This window comes from Lissotriton vulgaris, chromosome 1_1 (genome assembly GCF_964263255.1).
Source record: "Lissotriton vulgaris chromosome 1_1, aLisVul1.2, whole genome shotgun sequence".
Lineage (NCBI taxonomy): Eukaryota > Metazoa > Chordata > Amphibia > Caudata > Salamandridae > Lissotriton > Lissotriton vulgaris.
The window spans coordinates 1366650422-1366670643 of NC_141685.1; the positions used below are offsets into that span (position 1 = coordinate 1366650422).

Below are 20222 nucleotides of genomic sequence, written 5' to 3' on the forward strand. Positions count from 1 at the left end.
TCAACTACATTGTAAAGAGCATCAGGGAAGAAATTACTGGGGGGGGGGGGGGGGGGGGGGGTGGCCAAGCACCCTAGGATTGTGGCCACATTTTTAACAATCTGGTGTCTGCTCTGAGAATCGTGCTGAATCCAACCTTTTTTCGGTTGCAAGCACCTGAACAATGGCCCTCATATTCACCCCCTTTGGCCCATCCAGGGAGCCCGGGATGAGAGAGATCATTTTGGTGATCGACAACATGGGTGTGCGTATGGCCTGCCGAGAGATGGCCTGCCGGTGGCAAACTCCACCTGGAGCTGTGAACCCACCGTGGCAAACCCCCCTTTGCATCGATTCCTGGGATGAGCGAGGGAGAGAAGACAGCTGATTAGCCGGGGTGTGGGACAAAGCTGTTTTCACTTCCAAGCGGTAGCTCGTAATAGCGGAACGGGTACCTTAAAGTGGAGGAGATGGGCTGGGCGCTATAAGTAGCCAGGACTGCAACTGCATCCTGGAAGAGCTGACTATGGGGCAACCTTTTCTCTGAGGCAAAAATCCATAAGGCGGCCTCCGCGCTTTTCCCCTTCAGCTTACCCAAGCCGGGGACAAGAGAAACGCATTAGGCAAACAACGCCCTGCCGTGAGACTGGCATGACGCTAATGGACACAACCTGGAGCTGCAATCCCACAGCAGCGACCCACGTTTACATCAGCATTCACTCTTGGGGCACAGCGAGTCAGAAGAAACAGTCACATGGAGAAGAGAGGTAGGGACCCCCTTTCACCTTTAGGCAGCCACATGGGCTTGTGACAGCCCAGCCAAATTGGCGGACAAGGGTAGATGAGACAGACTGAGCAACATGAGAATCCAGGACTACGATTGCAGCCTGGGTGGGTGGAAACCCGCACATGACGTCTCACCCCAAAGGTAGGAGATGGGCACACAGCTTCCCCCTCAGGAGGTGACCCCCCAGGAGCACAGAGATCCTGGGAGACTACTACAGCAAACACTGGGCTTGGACGGTCAAACAAGTACAGCAATACTCCACCTCACTGTGGTGTCTCAAGAGGATAGAGGGCGTGGCCCCTGTCCTGGACCAGCGTAGGCAGATGTTCCCTGTATCAGGTGTAGGGGGTGACCCTCCTCTGCCCTTATGGCTGGTGGGCCTCCCAGAGGGCATGTAAAACCAGCACCCAGAGAAATTCCTCATGGATCCTGGATTGTGAGTTTTCCCCCTACTTTGTTCTGGAAAGGGCACACAGGGTGGTTGCCCTAAGGCCTCCACCGGGGGGGGACCCACTAGAGCCATTGTCATCAGGGTACTGAACTTTGTGAACTGATAATATATCCTGTGGCAGGTACGCCAACATCTAGACATCCATTGCACCAACTCCAGGGTTATACTCTTCCCTTATTACACAACTAAAGTGCAGCTCCTTTGTAAATCTTTCTTAGAGATTAAGTAGAAAGTCAGGGCTGTGGACATTCAATATATGCTGATATAACCTGCCAAATTGAAATTAATGTCACAGTGGAGAACCATTTTCTTTGAGAGCCCGGAAGAGGCCTGGGAGTGAGCAGTGGAGAGGAAATAACTGCCCATATAAACAAAGGAGCCAATGACATCTCGGGAGACTGTAGGGGGTCAACCATCCCACCCTAAGAAGAAGTGTAGCAGACTGATAGGAGGGCAACTCTGGTCACAACCAGAGGACAGACGTAGAGCATCCTCCTCAAACAGGAGAATTTTGGTACCCTTCCTTCCTTTCCTCCATGTATAGCTACAAATGTTGTCTCATTCACTTATGGAGAAGAGACACATTGCCTCCAGATAGAGGGGCTTGTTTGGAGCGAAGCTACACAAAACTATGGTGATTACTTTCTGCCGACTTCATCCCTCCCACCCCTTCACACCCCACCACTGTTACCTGTGCCAGCCGCGCCTGAAGTTGCGTACTATAGGGCTGATTTCGGTTGCAACACTATGCCTCACGCAAGACACATTTCACGGCCACGGACCCTAGTCAAACGGGCTCAACGACTCGCCAAGACCTCTGACAACAAAACCATCCACTAAAAGCTGTTGTCTTGCAATGTCAGTGGGTTGCTGGATAAAATAAAATGCACAACAATTCTCAATAGGTCCACAAGCTGACCCTGGTGGTTCTATTGTTGGAAGAGACATATTTGCTTGGGAGTAGGGGTTCCTTTTTGGTACAGCATGGCTTTAACTGCGTATATCATGCAGGGTTTACTAAGTGCTCAACAAGAGTTACCTTTCCCCTGATGGTCACGCATGCTATCTGAGACACCATGGATAGATATTTGGTGGTTACTCAATTCCTGAATGGCATCCTATGGATGGTAGTGTCTGTGTATATTTCACCGAACCTGCAGGCGACCACAATGAAAGATCTGATGACAGTTATCACCACAGTCTCGGAGTGGGACCTTATTGTAGCAGGCCACTTCAATAATGTCATGCACCCACAACTTGGTGTGAAAAGAGAGGCTCAACCCTGGTGCCATGGGTGGAGTCCCTGATGCTTTGCAATCAATGGAAAGCAAAGAACTAGTCAGTATGTATTATTTTCACTGCTGGACTCCGATTTCTCAGAAGGGTACCATTGGACCACTGACCGATTTAACTAATTGGGGATGCCTAGGTCTAATACGCACTGAAACCTTCAGGTTGGGTGACTGAAGTATGTTAGATTTTTGGAACACATGAAGGTAAAGATATACCTTTACCTCAGAACAAACTCCACAACAGATGTCTCCCCAATCACATTGTGGGAGGGAAGGAAAGCAGTTCTTCAGGGGAACACAATAGCAGACCCTGCATGGGCAGCAGTGTCCGATTCTCAAAAACAGCGAGAATATGGGAACATTGCTACACAGGTATGCAACCAACTCTGGCAGACAGGTTTGTCCCATAGACACGGGGCCCGACGGTGAGGTGACAAATGTTGCTGAGGCAATCGGCAATGACTGCACACATTACTATGAGAAACTTTACCAATCAAACACGTTGGGCACGTGGAGCAACAACACCCCATAGCTGCGGACCTGATCATGCTGCAGGACTTGGATGCACCTCTGTCGAAGGAGGAATTATTTTCAGCCTTGCAGGAGATGCATTCTGAGAAGGTGCCCGGTTCAAGTGCAGAAAAGGTTACACCAACACTACTCTCTCACTTCTTTACAATGGTCGAAGCTGCAGGTACAGCTATGATAATTCCCTATCATATCTAGGGGGCCTCAGTTGTAGTTTTCCCCAAACCATATAGGCCACCTACAGACTGTGCATTTTACAGCCTGATTCCCCTAAGTAATATTTAAACCAAAATATTTGCAAAGGCCGAGGCACCAGGGTACTGAAACAGGTGAGATTCCTAGTGATGCAACTGGACTTAGAGAAGGCCTTCGACTCAATTGAATGACCTTTCCTCCACGCATCATGGAAAAGATTAATTTTGGCCCTAAAGTCCTTCAGTCTGTAAAGATGTTATACACAGTGCCATGTGATAGGGTCAGAGTGAACACCATTTACTCACAACAGTTCCAGCTAGGCAGAGGCCACTGGCAGGGCTACTAGTGAAGTAGTGTGGCTCACTGGTTAGAGGCGGCAGACCCGAGAGCAGAGGACGGCCCGGGACCAGGGTTCGATTCCCGACGCGGCAGGTTTCTAGGACCAGGGTCAGCGGACTCGATAATTCTCTCGCCTCGGTGCCCACTCTGATCAGCGATCACACTCGGCAACTCTGGGCACTAGCTTGCCTCATCTTCACTAACGGCCCCATCAGACCGCCGGGGATGCCTGGTCTCACCCCGGAGATACCCATTAAGGGACCATCTCTCAGGGAAGCCAGGAAGGGTTTCGCAGCGGTCTAAGCGCGGGGACACTCCGGTGCGCGTAAAAACCCAGCGCTATATAAATGCCCCTATTACTATTACTATTACTATATCACCTGCTGTCTACTCTCCTGTTCGCTCTTGTGATTGAAACACTGGCCAAATAGATTGGGGGATGCGCAGGTTTGGGGCTTGAGGTGGGGTGTAGAATTAGGGTACTGCATCTCTTTGTATGTGGTATGATGTCCTCCTTTATATTCAGCACCTAAACCAACTGATCCTACAGCTGATTTGCATTCTAGAAATCTACAAAGAAGAAACAGGCCTGAGAGTGAACTGGGGGAAATCAGTCATAATCCCTGTGGTGGCCATTCCTCCAGAGTTACTTCCAGGTGATCTGGAGCATTTAAATAGTTGGTGTTTGACCTGTCAGCCCGAGGGTGGTCTTCCCCAATCTTTTTGCCTCCACATTTGGCTGAATCTATTGTTGGTCCTAAGACTCTGAGCGCTTTACCACTCTGAATCAGTGCTAAAGAGCATGTGCTTCTTCCTTAAACATGTGTATAATTGGTGTATACTTAATTGACCTGTTTATTTAACTTGTAAGTCCCTTGTAAGGTGGTATATCATATACCCAGGGCCTGTAAATATAGTGCTACTAGTGGGCTGCAGCTCTGATCGTGCGACCAACAGAAGAAGCCTTTCAAACTTCTCTCAGGCCTGCAACTGCAGTGCCTGTGTTTGCAGTTTAATGCTACTTTGATTTGGCATTTAGAACTACTTACTAAGCCTTAAACTCCCCCTTTATTACTTATAAGTCACCCCTAAGGTAGGCCCTATGTAGCCCTAAGGGCACAGTGTATGCAAGTAAAACGTAGGACATGTACTTTTCTGTTTTGCGTGTCCTGATAGTGACAAACAGCATATTTCACTTTTCACTACAATGAGGCTTTTTTGTGTTTCGTATGTTTGGAATGGTAGTGATAAATCCTACTTACTGGTGAAGTTGAATTTAACATTGCTATTTTGGAAATGCCGCTATGCTTTAAGAAAGTATGCAAAAGAAACAATTGCTGGACAGAATGCTGGACAATGCAAACATTCACCCCCGGTCACAAGGATCTGGGTTTAATCTATCATTCTTTTGCTTACCACACCACCCCAGTTTGGACCCAGCCATATGCAAATCAGTCTTGACCCTGTTCCTTATGGGAGCAGTCCAGCCTGAACTGCCAAGCCAGGTTCAAGACTGATTTGCATGTAGCTGGGTCTGAACTGAAGTGGCGAAGTGAGCTAAAGAATGATGATGCATTCATCCCAATCTGTGACAGGGGGTGAGTGTCTGAAAAGTGTCAGCGCTCCGTACATCATTTCCTTGTGTTTGCTTTGTTCACAATAAGAAAGTAGACATTTATCTGCACATACTGCGTTGTGTGCCTGACAGCCCATCTCCAATAATTGGAGTAAGTGACAGCTACACTTTTTGCATTCCCTCTCGACAGCCACAACCAAGAAAAGATAGGTGTGTCTGAGTAGCCATCAACATGCATTTGTATTCTGATGGCCTTACCTGGGCAGAGTGCAACAGAGGGTCTAACACTTTACTTGAATAGGCAGTGGCCTGTCCCCACACAAAGGACTGATTATCCCCTATAGATAGCCTGGAGGACAGGACTGGGCTGAAAGAGGAAGCTGTGCACTTCAGAGAGCTGCTTTGAATTCACCAACCAGCATCAAAGGCACTTTTGGCTATAAGTCTGGGTCTCTGACCAACACGCCCCACTCAAAATCAGGCACTTCTGGATCTTGAACTGAATCTATGTCAGAAGGACTGCTGTTCTGCTTAAATGACTTATCTTTGGCTTGCAGGCTTGGAAGGCCTGCTTTTCTCTGGTGTTTCTCTGCTGTCTGCTTTTCTCTGACTGCCCTGAAGGAGAGCTGGGCTCTGCCTATCCTCCAAGTGATCTCCAAGGGCTTGTTGGCTGGCCTCCTATTGCATGAGACTGAGGGACATCAAAGTCTCTATCCCTGCTCCAGTACCTGAACTCACTGGAAGTGGCCCAGACACTTGTAGCATGGAATTTGATGAATTGTATGTCTGTGTTTAACAGAACTGGCGCATCAACCAGTTGCAGGAGTAAAATGGGCACAGCGCATCAGAACTAGCGCTTTGCCCTCAGAGATCGATACATTAGACTGCGTATCGCCTCGGCGGCAGCTTGGTAAGATCGATGCATCCCCTCGACTGTGTCGCAGAATCCGATGTGGCACATCACTCAACACATCTACCACCCATTTTCAGAACTGACGTATCGCCTTCACTACGTGGAGCAGATCAACACATCTCACTGTTTGAGACCAGGAAAGGTACTTTTTTCACTTCTTCCTGCCGGGGTTCTGTAGCTGGCCTGCGCTTCCACGCGTTTGGCCTGAACTTTGACCCGATACAGCGCAACCTGAAGTAACCTTTTTAGAGCTGCTTGCTTCTAGGTGCTCTAATGCATTTATTCATTTAAAAATGTTATATATCTCAACTTCTATACATTGGATTTTTGTCATTTTAGGCTTGTTTTGGTTATAATATAATTGTCTATCATTTTCTAAACCTGTCTAGAGTCTTGTTGTGGTGTATTCATTGTGTTACTGTGCATGTGTGTGTGTTGCACACATACTTTGCACATTGTCTCTTTGGATACCCCTGAGTGTTCTGTGCCAAGCTGAGCACAGGTTATCTTTTAGTGTGTATCTTGCTTATCCTGACCAGGATTATGGCTTCTGCTTGGACAGGGTGCGTACCTGTGCCAACTAGAAAGCCAATTTCAAACACTGAGGCATGATCTTATCAAGAGACCCAGAGGAACGCTGGGGCAGGAATATAACCCCTTTGACATGCAAAATTAAGGGACATATGGCAAGATGGAACTCTCTCCCCCTGATCATGATGGGGTCTATAGCCCTCTTCAAAATTGTGGCCTGGTCACAGCTGTTGTATGTTTTGCAACACTACCCCCACAAAATCCCTAGCCTTTTGTTTACAACCCTAGAGGCCAACTTCAATAGCAACAAGTAGCGAGGATTGTTGTTGTGAATCTCCCATAAGAACTGCATACAATCCCCTTATGATGGTGGACTAGGGGCAGTAGACATCAGACTGTATTACTTTACTGGGCCGCCCAGCTGGTTGTGGTTATTGATTGGATCTTTGGTGCACGGGGACCCACTACGAGACGCACATGGACTTTACCAGGCAAGCACCAGGGTTTTGGCTGTATGGGGAGTCCCTCCTACCCACTCCCCCGGCCATTCCAGCCATTCCAGCCATTCCAGTGATTAGCTGGAAAGAGGCATTGCAATGGATATGAAAGTGGAGGGTGCCCACTAGGAAGAAGCCATTGTGGAAGGGTACATGGCTGTGGAAAACAGTAGGGCTCAAGTACACTGAAATAAGTTGGGGATCTCAAAATTGGGAGACGTCTGGCAGACACACCATATGATGTTCTCTGACCATCTCAAAGCTGAATGCCATTTACACAGAACTTATTCCCGGGTTGGGACAGGTAAGGGGACAAAAATTGATGGTTGGGATCAGTTATTTTTTGGCTAAACATCACATAGCGGGCCATTGAGGATCCGGGGGGCCCTCCCAATCTCAAAGTGGCTAAGAGGGATGGATTTCTTCTTTTCAGCTGAGGAAGCAGTGAATAGGTCCAGAGGGGGACCACAAAAGTATGATAACATCTGGGGACAGTAAAAAGCACTTCACAAAATACCCAGAGCGGCCCACCCATAGGAAGTTGTTGGGGAAAAGCACACAGTTGACTGGGGCACAGACCCATCTATAGTGCACCGGACTGGTTGCAGTGGACTTGACTGTGGTCTACTTCATGGTATTTTGGAACTGAATGGGATATTAAGAAAGGGGAGAATCAGGTGGATGGCGAAGCAGTGTCACAGTATTGTGATCTTAAAATTGTTGAAAACTAAGTAAAATAATTTTTTTAAAGAAATAAATTACTATCCAGCTACAGGAAATACAACAAGAATTATCTCTTGTGCAATAGCTACTCTCGAATCAGAGTAAAATGCAGCAATGAATCTCCACCAATCTGTTCACATCACAGTCAAAGCTGACCCTGCAGATGTGCCGGCTGAATTTCTTCACAACTTTTGGTATTATTGACCCAAGTCCTACAAACTAGCATGGGATTTTCAGAGGGAAGAAATCCCTCAATATGGTTGGCTGTATGTCTGCCAGTCAGTAGAGTACATGCCACCACTGTCCTGTCCAAACGGAGTACACTATTTGATGGTCTGGCCCATCCATCAACACTACAATATTTATGAAGTTCAGATTATAGAAATATCTATGCATACATACATGCAATATCAGTGTAGAGTGTTAGGTTACCTAGGAAGAGGTGGGACTGCTGTTGTGACTGATGTATTCTAAGAGAATCAAATTACATGTTTCTAGATTGACAACTATTGGTTAAAGTAGGCACCTCACTTCAGCCTTTGTAGGTGCTGTTGCATTTCTCTAAACTCTTCATCTAGTCTGAGCCTTTCATTGTCTTGCTTTATTAGCCACTGATCATCTACATTATCCCTTTCATAACCCTCAGCCAATGCACAGAGACCTTCACAGTTATTGGATTGCATAATTTAACAAGCATTTGCAATACATTAGGACTCAGATTTTTGATATTTAGAGCAATTGACGTACATGACAATGCCTTTTACCTATATATTTTGGTTTGGAGTGAAGTGGATGCATGTGGTGTAGAGTGGAAATATGTGGGTTGTATTGGAAATTGTTAGTTTTGAAATTGTGTTGTGTATTTGTGAAAGGGAATGTTGTGGCATAGTGAATAGATAGGGATGAGAGCTGCACAGAATAGATAGAAAAGAAGATCGAGAGGAATAGGTAGTTTGTGCAGGAAGAGGTGATTGATATTGAGATAGGGTAGCAAAAAGAAGGGGACAGCAGGCCACAGATGCATACAGTGGGACCACATGTGTAAGCAGAAGACACCCAAAGAAGAGGAGGAGAGGATGGGTTTGAGGGATTGAAATTTTGAAAAGGCACGAGAAAGAAACTGTGCTTCAAGACCTGAAGAGAACCATATGAGAGAGGCGGTAAGCGTGTGTGAGGGAGCGAGAGAGAGGGATGAGAGAGAATACAAGTGAGAGAGAGAGAGAGAAAAAGGCATGAGTGGAAGGGGCACCCATGGGGGAGAAGCGGACCAGTGCAGAGCGTGAGGAGGTACAGGAAGGTAGCGTGTGTGAGCAGGCAGTATAGAGAGGAGACAGTGAATGTGAGGGAGGGATGAGAGGGCAGTGGTATTGCAAGATGAGAGCGGGTACTGTGAGTGTGAGGGAGAGATGAGAGGGGCTGTGGGTATGTGGAAGAGAGATGACAGGTTTGGTGGTAGTGCAAGTGTTGGATTGAAATTGTTTGTTGTGGAATTGTGTGGCGTAGTGTGAAGTTGTGTAGTGGAAATATGTGGCATGGTGTGCTGTGGAATTATGCGGATAGAATTTAAGAGTGACAAAGGTTTCAGCAAATTGGAAGCCCATGGGCAGGCTGAAGCCTATGTAGTAGATGCAGTATTTCTTGGTTTGAGACAGCTCATGTGTGCTGTCTAGAGCCAAGACCTAAAAACATGACTTAATCTAACTGTGTAATTTACCATCAGAGAGATACCTGAATAGCGGTGCAAGGCTTTGCCTGTACCAATGCATATATGTTTTCTTCGCATTCTCAGAGTGAGGCATAGAGCAAGATAGACTGACCAAGCAGACACTGTGGTTTATGAGTAAGTGGGAGCAGTATGCCTGACAACAAAAATGGCTGCGTGTGTTTTGGCCACGGTATAGGGGTAGTGGACAAATTTGTAGATGCAGACATAAATGTGCAATATGGCATCCTGTCCTTGGGGTATGCACACAAAGTAGCACACATGTGTACAAATGTAATCCTAGGAAAATCACATGTACATGCAAATATGGTGTAATCCAATATAATAAAAGAAACATATGTAACAGGTTTCTTCAAATTAGATGAGTGTAAAATGACTCCGATGGTTCTCAAAATGTTCATAGTGTAGTACCTTACAATCTGCCACTCTTTTCGATCACATACCAACCTTTCGACCCACAGTTACGTTCTGAGAAAAGTAGGCGTTGTTCCTATTTTAATGAAGAGGTGGCACACGGATTGAGAGGTTGCTTCAGTGCGGCCCACACTGCAGTGAAAGGCCCCTCCTGCAGAGAGCCCAGGTGGGCAGTGGCAAGGGACACATAAGCTTTTGCATTTTCAAATCCACTGGAGTGTGAGAGGGTACCTAGCCCCAGGAGTTAGAAAGAGAGAGCAATAATAAGGGCACGTTATACAAATGAAAAAGCCCAATAGGGACCCATCTCAGCACCTGTTTTTTAGTACTGCTGGTGCACCGTCAAGACCCAGCCCACTTAAAGCCCTGGGACTACGTGATATTTATTTGTGCCTACCCACCGGATGCCAGTGCACCCATTCCCCTGAGCTGCATACTCCTCAGCATACGCTCCCTGCACAGACATGCAGTAGAAATCTGGGACTTACTCAGCGGAACCTAGGCACCGCTACTACACCTACAACCAGCAATGCCAACCAGCCTACCATCACCGCATGGACCCCTGTCACCACAGAAGACACAGCTAAAACCATGAGAAGCATACACTCAGGAGCCCCCACTGACCCCAGCCCGACGTACATCTACCACAGAGCCGCCTCCCCTATAGCACCCTCAAAACAGGCATGTTTCCCGGTGATTGGAAACACACTGATGTCAAGATCCTCCTCAAGAAGCCCTCCGCAGAGCTGACAACCTCCAGAACTATAGATCCATCGTTCTCCTCCCCTTTGCAGCCAAAGTCACCGAGAAGATCGTCAACAACCAGCTCACTAACTTATAGAATCCAACTCAATCCTCTACACTTCCCAATTTGTATTACGTAGTAACCTTAGCACTGAGACTGCCCTTATAGCCACCACGGGCAACATCCGCACCCTCCTCGACCAGGGACACATGACTGCCCTCATCCTATTAGATCTATCAGCAGCCTTCGACACCGTCTCCCACTGTGCATTAACCGCCAGTCTCTGCTACGCCGGAATTCAGGGGAATGGATCCGTTCCTTTCTCACCTCGCTCCTCCCCTTCGCAGCCAAAGTCATACAGAAGATCGTCAACAACCAGCTCACGAACTTTATTGAATCCAACTCGATCCTCTACACTTCCTAATCTGTATTCCGTAGCAACCTCCGCATGAGACTACCCAACTAGCCGCCACGGGCGACATCCTCACCCTCCTTGACCAAGGACACATGGCTGCCCTCATCCCACTAGACCTATCAGCAGCCTTCGACACCGTCTCCCACCGTGCACTAACCGCCAGACTCTGCGACGCCGGCATTCAGGGGAATGGATCCATTCCTTTCTCACCGGCCGAACTCAAATAATCAGACTCCCGCCCTTCCTCTCTGAACCAACAGAGATCAGCTGCGGAGTACCCCAAGGATCCTCTATCAGCCCCACGCTCCTCAACATCTGCATGGTCCTTCTTGCCACCATTGTCAGAAAACACAGACTCAGGATAGTATTCCACGCTTCCGACACCCAGCTCATTTTCTCATTCACGAACCAGGTACACGAACTGCAAATCCGATGCCTAACGATAACGCTATCCTCATCAATTGCCCATTACTCTTATGCAATGTAACCCAAACACAAAACCCCTAACACTAGCAGCATAATTTACACCTACATTCCATAAACCTAAACCTAGTTCAATCCTGCAAAGTATCCTTAACCTTAAGAAAATCATTTACCAATACCCTGTATCAAACCCATACTTCATCTCTAGCCATAAAGGTATCCCTAAGACTAACATTAAACAAAAACTGTTCCATAATTGGCACAATATACACAACCTGGAGTCTATCACTGCACCTAACTTTAATGTGTCCCATTACTCCTACTGTAGCTCTTATTCACACACACACACACACTCTCTGGTATTAACACTACAGTCAACACTAAGGGGAGCGCCCTAAGTGTTGACTGTAGTGTTTACACTACAGTCAACACTGAGGTAAGCACAAATTGTACCATGATACAGAGGAGCAAACTTATCTGGGTCATGATGCAGTGTCTGGCCATACCCTTTTCCCTGCCAGACTGTTTTAAATGGCCTCCTCTATAATTTATCACATGTTCCTAATGTTCCTTTTTGTAAATTTTGCATTCCAGCCCATTTATTACACTTCATCCGGCCTGAGCTGGAAAGAACGACTCAAAATGGAGAGTAATGCCACAGCTGGAGAGTACTGCCCCAGCCGGAGAGTAAGGCCTGGGTGTGTAGAGTTTGGGACAGAGGCGAAGATTCCGGCCCGACTGCAAACGTATAGATACGACTCATAAATGACCTCTTTGAATACCAAAAGTCATAAATAACTTCTGTGAATACCAAAAGTTGTAAAATTAGACTTTTGTCTCAGATTGCCTTTGCTATTCGGCCCCAGGATGTCCTGAATGTAGCACAACACACCAGGGCCAGTGAAGGTTGCCTCCTGGCTTAAGCCAGTCACTATTTCAACTGGAGTTATGAACAGAGCCCTTCCCCTTTCCTCAATGTAACTGTATTGTGTATCCTGTGGATACAGAGCCCAGCCTTTAGCCAGGCCTGGTGTTTGATCCTGAGTACTCCGCCACCTCGGAGTGCAGGGACCGGTCTTAGACCCTGTCTTGTATTGATTCCTAAATGCGAGTCGCCTTGGAGGGCAGCCTTTCCCTCTGTGCTCTATCACTTCTGAAATCATGAGTAATGCAAAGGAGGAAGTAAAGGTTGAATGTTCTTGTTGTTTATAGTGAATTTAAGACATTGTTGCATTTGGTATCATAAGCCCATTCAAAATAAATATTTAAATTTCTTTTGTTTTCGGTATTGTAGACCACCTACGCCTTTAGACATATTTTTGCTTTTCTTTCTTGTAAACTGTTATCTAATTGCAAATTACACTTTTATAGATGTGAATCGCCACTGCTGAGGAAAGTTGGAAATATGAGACAAAAAGAGATGCATGGTTCTTACCAGGTCAATAGCAAAAAGGTAGCCTTTGTACTCTTCAATCACCCGACGGCTTTCGAATGGATGAGTCTTGGCACATGTTTGAAATCCAATTATTATATCCTGCAAAGAGTGAAAGACAACTCACAGCATTAGGGAAACATTAACCAAACACAGGCATTTAGGAATAGAGATTCCATATTCGAAAGAAATTATAATGATACGGTTCTTGATTGGACCTTCAGTGTTTACAACTGGCAATTACAAATGGTTCTCCACTAGTAAAGCAAATATATTCAGTTTCCAGAAAGCATGATTTAAGGATACCCCCTATACAACTATGCTGGAGTGTCCTTACCATGCAACTGAAGAAACATCTATGGACAATAAGATGAGAGTTCAGTCACTATTTGTGTTCTGTAACTTAGTTCTTTCTGGTTTTCACCTAAAGAAACTGCAAGGACTTTTTAGTACACAAGCATTTGGGAAGAAGGAGTGCACTTTCTTTAGAAGGAATGCTTATCCTCTCTTCCTCAAGGGTACTGTGCAGGGATTATACCAGATTCTGCTCTGTCCTTCATTCTTTGAGAAATCGCCCCCCTCTGACAACAGGTAGAAACAGACAGCTCTGTTATCTATTTGGGCCTCTCTGAAAGCTTCACAAAGCTTTAGAACTTCATCCCATTTATCTGCTACATTGATTAAGCTTGATTTATATAAATAATTCACTTGTGTCCATCAAGACGGATCACCTAAAGAGGCAAAAATAATCCCTGATGAAATGCAGCAGTAGTAACCCGAACAAAGGCGCTACACTTCTAGTTTCAGCTAGCTTAGTCTTCACCCACTCAGCGGAGGGTTTCCACTCTGATATGATTTGGCTATCCATGGGGTAGATATCACACTTTTGGGTGACAGGATGTGCTAAGTGAGGAAGGTGTTTCCTGTTATCATTAATTTACCATCAAGCTCCTTTAATGAAGTTACAATCCAGAACAATATAACCCAGATGTTCTTCAGTTCCTTAAGACTCCATGTGCTTGTTCTGGTCATACAGGGTCAAATTTTACCTAAGGGGAATAGAAATACACTTGATACTTACTGCATGGTGAGGAGTTGTAATAAACTTAGTAGAGTTGAACATCTTTCGAAGGTAACGTAAGATCAGCTCAGTATCATCGCATGCGGCGAGGCACTTCCCGAGGCACCGGAAAATAAAACCCTAATATAGGAGTAAATTAAAGACAGTCTGAGTTAAGAATGAAAAGAAACTCCTGCCCACTCTATGAGAGTAATACTTATAGAGGAGTATTCATCTTTGATTCACTCTACACATGTCTTCAACTCACACTATGAAACAACTCTTAATGAGTTGAGCGAAATGTTTGTTATGTTATGTCATGTTATATCTTCTGGACATTGTAGAGATTTGGATATGGCCATGAATATGACTCAAAACAATGAAGAGGGAGGACTGGGAGCCAGTAAAGGTCCAGTACCTATGCTCCGAAACTGCTAATCCAAAAAGCAGTTGAGGTACTGTTCCTTTCAGGAAGCAAAGAAGAAAGAAAGGCTGACAAAGAAGGGAGAATCCCTTTGATTATATCTTGGTGCCATCACACATCCATGAAGATGTACTATATCATCATAGGATGTGCTCCTCATAGGGCTGGTGCTGCAGTGCCCCACGAAGGGTCGCTTTAGCAAAGACCTTTTTAGGTTTGCTATCTGATGACATGTGCCAGTGTGATGGCATTTTGAATGTGTGGGGTGGAGTGAATGGGTATAGTGAAATGAAGGGAGACTAAAACAGTCTAAGAGATACCACGCAGGACTTTAATGTGATGGTTCCCTCTGCAAGATTGAAAAACGTAATTTGGTAGGGGCTATTACAGGGACGTAATGTATCCAAGTAGCCTAAATCTGTAAGTGTGGTCAGGTCAACATGTTTTGCGCATGATGGTCCAAAAAGGATCCAAAGTGCTTCTTCAGAACCTAAAAGGGGGGGTAACCCTACCCCACACCTAAGACGTAATATGCAGTGTAGGTATTGCCCTAGAAAACAACTTCTTGTTCAAAAATTTTAAAATTGATCATCCAACCTAGAAACTAAATTAGAAAATAAAGAAGACACACTGTAAACAAATTTGTTTCATGTATGGCAAGTAACTCATGTAGTCCTGTTAAACTTTTCAGAAGGGAGCAATGGTGTATTTTCTGCCTCTCCATGAACAGCAAAGGTCTGAATGATGAAATCCCTTGGTGCAAGGTGTAATTCCCATGTCAGTCTCCTGCTAAATCAGATACTCCCTTGCAATGGATTTATTGACATGCCGTCATACAGGGGATCTGATCTACCATTTCACCATTGAGACCATGTAACATACCTGCTTTAGAGTCTCATATACCACAAAAAGCAGTGCTTATGATAAGCCTTTTGCGACTTGCCATGGGTATCTTCTTCATTACTACAAATGTTTCTGTGGAAACAATGAGGTGGTACCCTTCATAAGAAAACATTTAACTGTGTTAGTCTACTGTTTTAGACGCCGTTTTACTAATATAATTGATGACTTTGGGCCAGCCCACATTTAACCGCACCACAGACTCCAGGATGGCCACCACTGAAGGATGATACTTCTGTTACACCAGCACATGAGGGTCTCACTCCTATGACTTCTAGCACACCCCTACTCTTCTCTCTTATCCTCATTAGCCATTTGCCCAACAGTGCTCTCCAAGCATGCAAATCCATTGGCAGTAGACCACTTAGCCGCCCTTGTTACTTATTAAATGTGACCGCCCATATTTACAACATGAACATAGACGCCAATATGCCTAGAATAATCCATGAGGGATGGCAAGCACTTATGTGCACCTGACTTGCTTCCCGTCACTATATATGCGTGAGCACTTAGGTGCCCCATACATTTCTCTTACCATCACCTTCCATTAAGAAAACCTTCAACTGTCTTAGTTTACTGCTTAGATGCCACCTTTCAAAAACCATGGTTGACTTTGGGTCGGCCAGCATTTCAGCACTACACACTCTGAGATGGCCGCCAATGAGGGATGATACCTCTGTTACACCAGCACGTGAGGGGCTTGCTCCTACTGGCTCAAGGTTACCCCTCCTCTCCTCATTGGCCATTTGGTCATCACTTCTTCCCGCAAATGCACACACCACACCTGTAAAAATCACTCCAATTGCCTGCACCTTAAAGCAGAGGAGAATAGACTCTTGTGCTTTTGAACTATGGGGCATAATACATTGTATCAAAGTGTAAGACCCTGCACTCACACCTGAAGACAACCAATCACTCATGAAGCGATGTGTAACACCACCAGAGATTGGTTTTATGTTGTCTGTTCCACGTATGTCCACTTGCTTTATCTGTTATATTGTAAGTACAAGTGTGTTTTTCACATTTTTCACATTGTGGTGACTGATCAGCACCAATATGAGCATGAACATTTGTACCTTTGGAGACAATGTGATACAGTGAGCTGGAAAAGCGATTCCAGTGAATCATTGGACCATATATACAAAACATTTGCTTACTGTGTGTTTTTTTTTATATTCTCATTTATTTTCTAGATTGGATGATCAATTTTTAACTTGTTGAACCGGGTATTTTCTTTTGAGGGAATACCTATACTGGATGTCACGTCTTAGGTGTGGGAAAGGGTTATCCACCCGTTTTTTAGGTACTGAAGATGCATTGTGGATCCTTTTTAGGCCATTGGGCGTGAAACATACCGACCTGCCCACACTTTAGGCTACTTGGGTACATCACCCTACTAAATTATGTTTTTTAATCCTTGCAAGGGACCCATCACATTAAAGTCCAGTTTGGTATCTCTTAGATAGTTTTAGTCTCCCTTCCCTTCACTTTATACTTTCACTCCACCCCTCACATTCAAAATGCCCTCACACAGACACTTTTCATCAGACAGCAAAAATAAAAAGATCCCCGCTAAAGCGACTCTTTGTGGGGCCCATAGAGCATTGCGGTGCTGGCCTTACAAGGAGCACGCCCACTATGAAGCATGACATCCTCATTGATGTGTGAGGGCACCAAGAAATAATCCTTAGGGTTCCCCCTTCTTGTCTGCCTTTCTTTCATCCTTGCTTTTCAATAGGAACAATAGCTCCACTGATTTTTGCATGAATATGACCTTACATCCACTGAATGGGGAGTGGCTCTAATGAATAATACCTATTGGCTAAAGAAGATCCATTAGGGCAAGGAGTATAGCCCTGGTATGTGGTGTCTCCTAACGAGCCAGGTGGAGAGGAATTACCTCATGGTGTTTATCTCCATCTGACTCTAAGACGGTTGGCTTTTCCAGGGAGTTGGAGAACCATACCTGATTTTCCCAACTGACTAATTCCAGTGCTGTGCACCCATAGTATACAAGTGTAGTTTACCAATCACAGTGCGATTGGAATACAAAGTTATATCCTTCTCTGACTTTGTATTAAACTGCCTTTCCAAATGACCCTTGAGAGCACTAACCTCCTCATTCTCATGATGGGCAAAACTGTCAATTTGTGCGGTGAGTTCTTCCATAAAAAAGGCATGCCATTTTCTGTATGGTGCTTGCTTCAGGATAGTCCCCAGGAACTAAAAAGAAAACAGTGAGAGACTTTAATGCAGTAATATAAACATTAATGCAGTATCCACAGCTGATGTTTGCAGTGACTTTGAGAAGATATGGGAAAACAAACTTCAGCTGACAACAACCTCAGTAATGATGAAATAATGTGTGGACAGAAGAACCAGAGAACACATAGAGCAGCACGTAAATAGTGTGGTGTGAAATCAGTGGTCAGAAGAAATAGGATGCCTTTACAGTGGCAGTGATTTACACAGAAACATACGCACCAAAAGCATGCTACCTGCAAATTATTGTGAAAAGAGTTACAGTGCAGCCATCCAGACAGAAAACACATGGGGATTTTGCAGCTATATCATATACTTAGGAGCAGAATGCAAACCTCTAGGGGCTGATTTACAAGCCCCTTGAGCCACTTTTAACATGGGAAAAGTGGGAAAAGTGACGCAAAAGGGGCGGACAGGGTTGTAAATCTGCTCCATATACCCTTAGATCACCAGAGTTAGGGCTGAATGAAAATGTAGTGTTAATAAGGGTGAAGACTGAACACAAGGAAAAGAAAATTACCTCACAGGAGCACCATAAAAGCAAAGTGAAGTGTGATGACCTGGCAAAGAATAAACTGTTACAAAGGAACCAAGTAGGAGTGCGATAACCAAGGAGTGAATAGAGACAGTTATAACCTGACCATTCCAAGGTTAAACTAGAACAGTGACAATTCAGATGAATATGGGGAGCACTGATCACATGCCAAACTGATTGCAGAATATAAAAATTCTGATTATGTGAAAAGCAGTTGGCAGACCCGGAAGAGTGATATTGTGACAATCCAGGGAAAGAAGAATGTTGTGCTAGTGTGACTATCCTGGGGACAAAAAAAGTCAGAGGACCTGATTTCCAACACGGGGCTACATTTCTAACCCTGTGTAAAAACAGTCAGATTGATTTAATGCAATAATCACTGCAGTGCCTGTAATTTATGTAGGTAAAACATGGAGATAAAATCTTATACATGCAGGACTATCTGCAGTAAGCACGTAATTCCAAGGTTCTGAATGTGAATATGGCCAATGAGGTTTTAAATGGTTCTGGTAAATATTGCATTTTAGGAAAAAGTTGTGTACCGAGATTGGCTTCTCCCTCACCGTGCCCATTCACAATCCAGAGAAACAATAGGCATATGGTGAACATATTGCAACCACATAGCAGAACAGCACTATGATGGGGTGAATTTAATATCTGCATTAATTCACTCTAAATGAGTGAATATGAAAGACAATGCGTTAAGAGCCATGTGTGACATTCATTAGCAATTAATCCTTACTGAAACAAGCGCGCATTTCCACTGTTCCAAGTCAAAGTTTCTTTCAGTTGCAGCTGAAATAGCAGTTGGGAAAAAAGAAAATATGTAAGTAAAAGTGAACAGCAGGCAACATTTCAAATGCCATGGGCTTCAATACCAAGCACTAGCAGAAGTAGAGTCACACAATTCAAAGTGTGCAAAATCTGGCTGTTGGCTCAGCCTGTCCTGGGATTTGAATTCAATGTCATCAGTTGTTCATGTGCCCTTGATGTCACTCTTACATCCTTATATCTGGTTGTAATTTTAGGTTTATATATTTTTGTTTCCTTTCTTATATAACCGAAAGGCTGCCACATCACTTGTTTGCAGAAGATCTATTTTTACAGAGCTTTAGCCTGAAAGCATTTGGCTGTCAGATGCAGCCTTGATCACATAGGGGATGGCCGTCGTGGTTCAGAGATAAAAAGTACATACCTGCTCTAAAATTACATACATATAGAAAAATACTCCTTTATTATAACCAAGACCAAAATGATTATAACACTTCATAGTTCGACCTCCTCATCTGTTGACCTATTGTTTCATATCATTCACATTCTCTTCTGCCCTCCACAGCATTCATCATGGGCCAAATCAGCCTTAAGCTAACTTCACTGTAAGTGATGGCATTCTGCTTTTTCAATCAATCAATCAATACACTTGTAGAGCGCACTACTCACCCGTGAGGGTCACAAGGAGCACATCCACAAAGTATTTTTCTTTAGTTCCAGGGACTACTAAGGGAATGTGGGCTTTTTGAGTACCTGGCATCTCCTCCCAAAGTAAAGGCTTACAAAAACTGTGAAAAAAAACAAGCGTGGACAAAGCCTAAAAACTAGCAGCCAACACCAGGCTTAATAGCTTTGTCAATGCTTGTTTGAAATACCATTAATTCTTGTTTAAATTGGGTGCTCAATGGCTTGTGCTTTGGGAACTCACCTTCCAAATATGTTATCAATGGGGGGATCTTCATTCTGATGAGCCTCGCTAAAAATGGGTAGTTTGCAGGAATCAGGCGTTCGAGAAGAGCCAAGACAGCGGTTCCCTTTTCGACATCCCAGCGAGGATGTGAAGAAATGACCTGAAAACCCACAACAAAGAATTCAGCAAGAGAATACTCACTGGTCTTTAAAGCATATGGAAATGCTACCTTGTTTTCTATACAGTACTTAATACCTCATTTTGGCTGTTTCTGTGTGATATAAATAGTATGTCTTACTGATAACCAATTGACTAGAAATAAAACCATCAAGTTCAAAAGGATAAAAGCCGAGTTGAATGCAAGCTCTCCATGGGCAGGTTGCATAGAAATGCCAGC

At 44.7% G+C, this 20222-nt stretch overlaps 1 protein-coding gene across 1 annotated transcript in view; it reads right to left on the reverse strand.

The window, feature by feature from the left end:
• Positions 1–20222, reverse strand: part of LOC147749193 (maestro heat-like repeat-containing protein family member 1) — a 46574-nt gene that overhangs the window by 3850 nt on the left and 22502 nt on the right. Inside the window, exons 7-11 of the mRNA XM_086936549.1 lie at positions 19844–19985; positions 18887–18939; positions 17463–17570; positions 14045–14164; positions 12967–13065 (exon numbers count right to left, since the gene is read on the reverse strand). Of these exons, the coding sequence (XP_086792675.1) occupies positions 12967–13065; positions 14045–14164; positions 17463–17570; positions 18887–18939; positions 19844–19985 (522 nt within the window). The remainder of the gene's footprint in view (positions 1–12966; positions 13066–14044; positions 14165–17462; positions 17571–18886; positions 18940–19843; positions 19986–20222) is intronic.